The following is a 6,453-nucleotide window of genomic DNA, read 5'->3' on the forward strand; positions in this document are numbered from 1 at the left end:
AAACCCCGCCCACAGCCCTGCGGACCAACGCAAACGTCCTTCCACAAGTCCCGCCCACCTCACCGCAGCCAACCAGAAGGCGAACTGCCTTAGCACCCGCCCCCAACCCCTACCGTTGGTCACAGGCCCTCCGAGGCCAAGCCCAGGGTCTCCACCGAGAGGAGCGTTCCACCCAAAGCCCCGCCTACCGTAGCCTCCCGCGGCCAACCAGGAGGTGGGTCCTTCTGAAGTCCCGCCCACAAATGAAGACCATAGCCTTTCCACTTTCTGCAACCTTTTGCTGCCAAACCCGAGGCGGGACTCCAAAAGCCCTGCCCACTGCCCGACGTCAAACAGAAGGCGGGAGGGCCAGGAGCTCGGCCTATGACTTTGTGCTCGGGGTGGAGAAGGAAGCTGGGACTGGAATTCCTCTACCCTGCTCCTAGTCGGCTCTGCCATCCCCAGGGGCCCAGCTCCCGAGCCAGGGGACCTAAATACTTCCGAGACGCCCCGTGGTTGGACTTTGCCAGAAAGTGTTTGGTGAAGACCCGAATAGTTGAGAATTCCAGGCCAGCAGGGAGAACCGACAAACTTTCTAACTGGAGAGGGAACACCCCACGATTGTTTTACCAATGTTATACCCAACAGGAATGATTTGATTAGTGTCCACCTTCCCCACTAGGCTGGGGTCTCCACCAAGGCAGAGAGGTACCCTGTGTCCGGGGAGCCTGCTACGCACTTGATTGACACTTAGTAGATGATCAATAAATACCTGTTGAATAAATGAATGAACCAGGGCTCCCCAAGTCAGAACTGTGTCCTCAACCCTAAAGAGCAAGGTCACGTGCCGTCTTGACGTCCTATGGCAGGGGCCGTGTGTTTACCTGAGACCCTGGAGAATAGTACTGGATTTTCCCTAGACACCTGTGATCCCCAACGCTGAAGGGCAGGGTCGCAACACACACACCTCTTTCGAGGGCAGGCCCACGGCGTGCCTCGGACCCCCGCTTTCCCACTCCCACCTCGGGGGCACAGCAGGTCTCCCCCATACTCCTGCAGAAAGGACTGCGCCTTCCCAGTGATCCTGGGGTGCAGAGCAGGTGCCTCTTCCCTTGTCTCTGCCAGCCATCCTTGAGGGCAGGGCCGTATGTACCCCTCGGATCCCCAGTGGAAGGGATGTGATTCCATCAGATCCCAAAGAGCAAGGCCCGTTTCCTACAACCCCCAAATGAGGGTCGTCCCCCTTCGCCCGACCCCGCTCCCCGCCGCCCACCTACGACCCTCGAGGGCAGTTACGTGGACCTCCCGAAACCTCAAAAGGTAGGTTCCAGGTTCCAACATCCACCGGCCCCCCGAGACCGCGAGGGCAGGGATGGGGGCCCCCACCTCCGCACATCTGCACGGGGCTCCAGATTGTAGGGCTGGGCGGTACTTCTCGGAAAGCGAAAGCCGGCGGGGCGGGGCGCGGTGGGAACCCGAGGGGAAAGAGGAAGTGCCGGTTGGCTCCGCGACCCGGCAGCGCCGAGGTTCCAGCGCGGCCCGCCATGGCTGCAGGAGGTCCCGGCGCGGGGTCCGCGACCCCGGCCTCCTCCACGGCCTCCCTACCCCTGGCTGCGCTCAACATGCGGGTGCGGCGCCGTCTGTCGCTGTTTTTGAATGTGCGGACACCCGTGGCGGCCGACTGGACCGCTCTGGCGGAGGAGATGGGCTTTGAGTACTTGGAGATCCGACAGCTGGAGACGTTCGCCGACCCTACGGGCAGACTGTTGGAAGCCTGGCAGGGACGTCCCGAAGCCTCGGTAGGCCGACTGCTGGAGCTGCTCGCCAAGCTGGGCCGCGACGACGTGCTGCTGGAGCTGAGACCCAGCATTGGTGAGGACAACCCCCTCCTGGCCTCATACCTGGGGTGGGGGTGGGGGACGGGTGAGGGGGCTGACCTTCACCTGCCTCAGCATTCAGTCTTCTCCGGAGAGGCCCCCGTTTCCTGCCTGGGGGTCTGGAGAAGCCTGCGGAGGAAGAACTGTGAGGGTCCAGTTCCCTCTCCATATCCAGGACATGATAGGGACGGGAGAAGGGCTGCGAAGGCCGTAAGAGGCAGAGATGGGAAGGAAGCAGCTTAGGCAAAGACTTTCAGGTAGGGTCAGGAGTTAGAATCAGGTTTCTCTGGGGGCATCTGGGCTGTTTTAAGTAGGGCAACAGGGCAGGTGAGGGACTGGAAGCTGACTGTCTTGGAAACCTCAGGTCCTGGGAAAATGCAGCCCGTTCTGCCACTCGCCGGCACTTACATAACATACATGCTTAGGCATTAGGTGCAGCTGCCCGCCAACAGGCACACGTTGCTGGGTTGGGGCCCGCACTGCCCGCACTGCACTGTAATGACTGGGTCTCCTAGCCCTTCCTGCATGCCAAGCCCCTTGCTCTCATTTGACCCTGGATCCTAGAATAAGCCAACCTACCTTAATTCATTCTTAGAACCCTAGAGAGGGACAGAGAAGTATAAGCCTCACCTTGGTGGCTTCCCAGATAGCCAGAGCACTATTGGCATCCCTTTGGGACAGTCAGAACCAGTGGGAGCTCAACTTCTCAGAGCTGTCAAGCTGCAGATAGCACCCGTGGGCTGGAGAAGCTTTAGAACACAACAAGGCCAGGCGAGGTGGAACAGGGGCTGGATCCTGACTGTGGGTAGAGGGGTGGGCCACTCCTGGGGAGCCTGCCACACCCTGTCTCTTCCCCACAGAGGAGGATTGCCAAAAGTATATTTTGAAGCAGCAACAGGAGGAGTCTGAGAAGCCCTTGCAGGTGGCTGCTGTAGACAGCAGTGTCCCACGGACAGTGGAGCTGGCAGGCATCACCACACTCGATGATCCCCTGGGTAAGAGTCTGACACTGTTCCCATGGGACACGTGGAACAGGTGGGCCATAGGACACTGTGGTGTTAAAAGCATGGATGTTGGAAACAGATGGGCTGTGGGACCATGGTGATGTCACTTAACGTTTTTGAGCCTCGGGGTTGATATGAGACTCATGAAATGATGTGTCTGTCTTATGGTTAATCCGGAGCTTGGTCCACAGGAGTACTCATCTTTCCTCTCCTGGGAAGGGCCCTTTCTCTGACTAGTCATCTTGGGATGGGTGTAGGGCCCAGCACCTGGGTTGCCTAGGCTGAGGACGCTTGGCTAGGCTCCTCTCCAGCCTTTCTTTGGAGCTCTGACCATCACCCTTGTGCTTTGCACCCAGGGCAAATGCCCGAGCGTTTTGATGCCTTCATCTGCTACTGCCCCAACGACATCCAGTTTGTGCAAGAGATGATCCGGCAACTAGAACAGACAAACTATCGGCTGAAGTTATGTGTGTCCGACCGTGATGTCCTGCCTGGCACCTGTGTCTGGTCCATTGCCAGTGAGCTCATTGAGAAGAGGTTGGCTGGGGGACCAAAGGGTGGGTAGGTGGGTGGCTGCATGAAACCCAGGGGTCCACATGCTGGGTGTCTCCTTCCAGCTGGGCACTGTCTAGCCTGGGCACAGTGAGCCCCTCCAGAGGCTGTCCCCTGGGTGTGTGCTGAACACAGTCTCCACAGGGCCTGCAGCCTGCCCACTTTCCCCTAGGTGCCGCCGGATGGTGGTAGTTGTCTCTGACGATTACCTGCAGAGTAAGGAATGTGACTTCCAGACCAAATTTGCACTCAGCCTCTCTCCAGGTAAGCTTAACCTTGCTCTGGCCAGAGAGGAGTGGGTGGGTGAGGCCTCAGGATGCTAGTTTTCCCTCCCCAAAGGCTATGGATGCAGCACCAAGGAACTCCTGCAGATCTCTGCACACCTGAGCGTGTGTACACGTGTGTGCCAGGGTGCCTAGTTGGGGGAGGGCTGCTGTTAACCCTTGGGTTGGGCATTGGGCTTGCCCTACCATGGGGCAAGGGCCTGATGCCAACGTGGTACCCCCCTGGCTTGCAGGTGCCCATCAGAAGCGACTGATCCCCATCAAGTACAAGTCAATGAAGAAAGAATTCCCCAGCATCTTGCGGTTCATCACTGTCTGTGACTACACCAACCCCTGCACTAAGTCCTGGTTCTGGACTCGCCTTGCCAAGGCCTTGTCCCTGCCCTGAAGACTGCCCTGGGACCCTGGCTGTGTATGCATCTATCTGCCTGTCCACGTACTTCTGCCCCTGCTTCCTTCTTCAGTTGTAGGGAGAATCTGTGCTCTACTTGCCTCTTAATTCCTGGAGATGCCAACTCCACAGACACATCTGCAGCTGCCGGGTACCATTACATCCCACGCCCTGCATGGAACCCGTGGCTGTGAGTGGCACGTCTACTTGCTGGGTTATCAGCCAGGACAGTGAAGAACAGGACCAGCTGGTACTACGAGGAGGACCAGTAGGGCTAGCTCTGAGCCATACATCTTTGGCCTCAGTTTCCCCACTTAAGAAGTAGGATAGGAGAACAGGCAGTAACTGAACGATTGATTGGAGGAAATGGTGAAGCATTGCTCCGAGTCTCCTGGGGGAGATAAATCTTGGCTGAGGGAGAGCTGGCTGCTGCTGGGACCCTGGCAGCGGCTTCCACAGTGGTGCCCACTGACGCATCAGTGCATTGTTGCATGCCTCACATTCTACTTCCTCCTGCCCACTGGGCAGTGGGGAAGCAGGCTGGCCCAGCACGGGGAGATCCTGCCTTGAGCCCGATTCCCTAATGGGTCCATCTCTCATTTGCATCTTTGACTCCTCCCAGCCTCTGCCCCACCTTCAGCAGTGTCAAGTCCCTGAAGAGACTGGCATGTACAGCTGGGGCTGCTTTTCAGTTCCACCTGTCGACATGCCTGTGGTCACCTTCTCAGCTCCAGCTGGTGTGAGATAGGACCCTGGCCTCTGGCATACCATCAAATATGGATTCTGGGGCTGGGTCACCATAGCAATATGAGCAGGGAACTTTCCTCCATGGCCACACACAGAAAACTTTCCCACCAACTTCTGCACCTTGATTGCCTTAACACATTTGTTTACAAACAGCAACCACAGAGGCCAGGCATGGTGGCTCACGCCTGTAATCCTAGCACTCTGAGAGGCCGAGGCGGGAGGATTGCTCAAGCTCCGGAGTTTGAAACCAGCCTGAGCAAGAGCGAGACACCGTCTCTACTAAAAATAGAAAGAAATTAATTGGCCAACTAGAAATATATATATAGAAAAAATTAGCCGGGCATAGTGGTGCATGCCTGTAGTCCCAGCTATTTGGGAGGCTGAAGCAGGAAGATTGCTTGAGCCCAGGAGTTGGAGGTTGCTGTGAGCTACGCTGACGCCACGGCACTCTAGCCCGGGTAACAGTGAGACTCTATCTCAAAATAAAAAAAACAAAAACAAACCAGCAACCACACAAGAGCCCCTGCCCAAAAACTTGTGGGCATGTGGGCACATACAAACTCACACACACAGACATATATATGCATGTACATGTACCCTCACACACACAGGCACCTGCATACATGTTTGCCTGGGTACAGCTCCCAGCAATGGCTAGGTGACCTAACTATCTCTCTAAACAAAGATGGGGCACTCTTGTATTCCTTTTCTCTTTCTTTCCTACTCATTGAAACCAAACTCTGGAAAGGACCCAATGTGCCGGTATTTATATCCTCAGTGAAGCGAAGGGAGAGGAAGAGAGCTGTGTGAACTCACAAAACAGGTGATCTCCCTCCCAGGGCAATTTTTACATTACTCTCAAGCTCTCCTCCTGGGAGAAAATGTCATGGTCTCGGGTGTCTGTTCCCCAGGGCAGACCCCAGGACCCTAAATCCAATAGAAAACGAGTCTATTCTTTGCTCTACCTCCAGCCAGGTTGGAACAAGGTGCCTTCCCTCGGGGTCTCGGGAGGGAATGGAGGCCCCTCTCTGCATCATCTTGGCAGCTGCCATGCACCTGTCCACCTTTGATAATGGGCATTTTAAAAGCAATTTCAAGAAAGCATCTTCTACATCTGTTTTGTATGCATTGTGAAAATTTCAAAGATATCTGAGAAATGCCTTGTGTTTGCCATTCCTCCTGTGTCCTGGGTTTATAATTAAAGGACATTCTATTTTGGGAACATGTGTGTGTGTGGAAGGAGTTTGGAAGTAATAACATAGGGTAAGGCTCTCCTTGGCAAAAGAAGCTAGCCCACTGGGTGGGTTCCAGTGGGTTTGGCAAGGGCTTCCTGAAAGCTGAGCCCCTCTTCATAGGTTAGGCCAAAGCAGGGCTGCAGGCAGAACCAGAAATACTGAATTCAGCTCCTGACACTCTGGGGACTGCTTGCTTCCAGCCATGCTGAGTCATCTCTGGGTTGCGCTATGCTCCTGTCTGGCCCAGCCTGTGGATAGGGGCTGACCTAGAGGCCAAGGAGAGTGTGGAGGACCCCCACTCCGGCCACAGATCTCCTGAGAACTAAGCTATTATTACTAATGGTCTCCTTTGGGCATAGCTATGTTAACCCTAAGGGTATTGAT

The 6,453-nt window shown here is 55.8% G+C and overlaps 1 protein-coding gene across 1 annotated transcript; it reads left to right on the forward strand.

Moving 5' to 3' along the window:
• The first annotated feature begins 1,440 nt into the window (after positions 1–1,440).
• Positions 1,441–6,056, forward strand: MYD88 (MYD88 innate immune signal transduction adaptor). The gene is made up of 5 exons (XM_012756389.3): positions 1,441–1,851; positions 2,717–2,851; positions 3,217–3,397; positions 3,585–3,676; positions 3,930–6,056. Exons 1-5 carry the CDS (start codon positions 1,524–1,526, stop codon positions 4,082–4,084), a joined length of 891 nt encoding a protein of 296 aa, XP_012611843.1. The 5' UTR covers positions 1,441–1,523; the 3' UTR covers positions 4,085–6,056.
• The last annotated feature ends 397 nt before the right edge of the window (positions 6,057–6,453 follow it).

The sequence above is a fragment of the Microcebus murinus genome, chromosome 1, assembly GCF_040939455.1.
Source record: "Microcebus murinus isolate Inina chromosome 1, M.murinus_Inina_mat1.0, whole genome shotgun sequence".
Lineage (NCBI taxonomy): Eukaryota > Metazoa > Chordata > Mammalia > Primates > Cheirogaleidae > Microcebus > Microcebus murinus.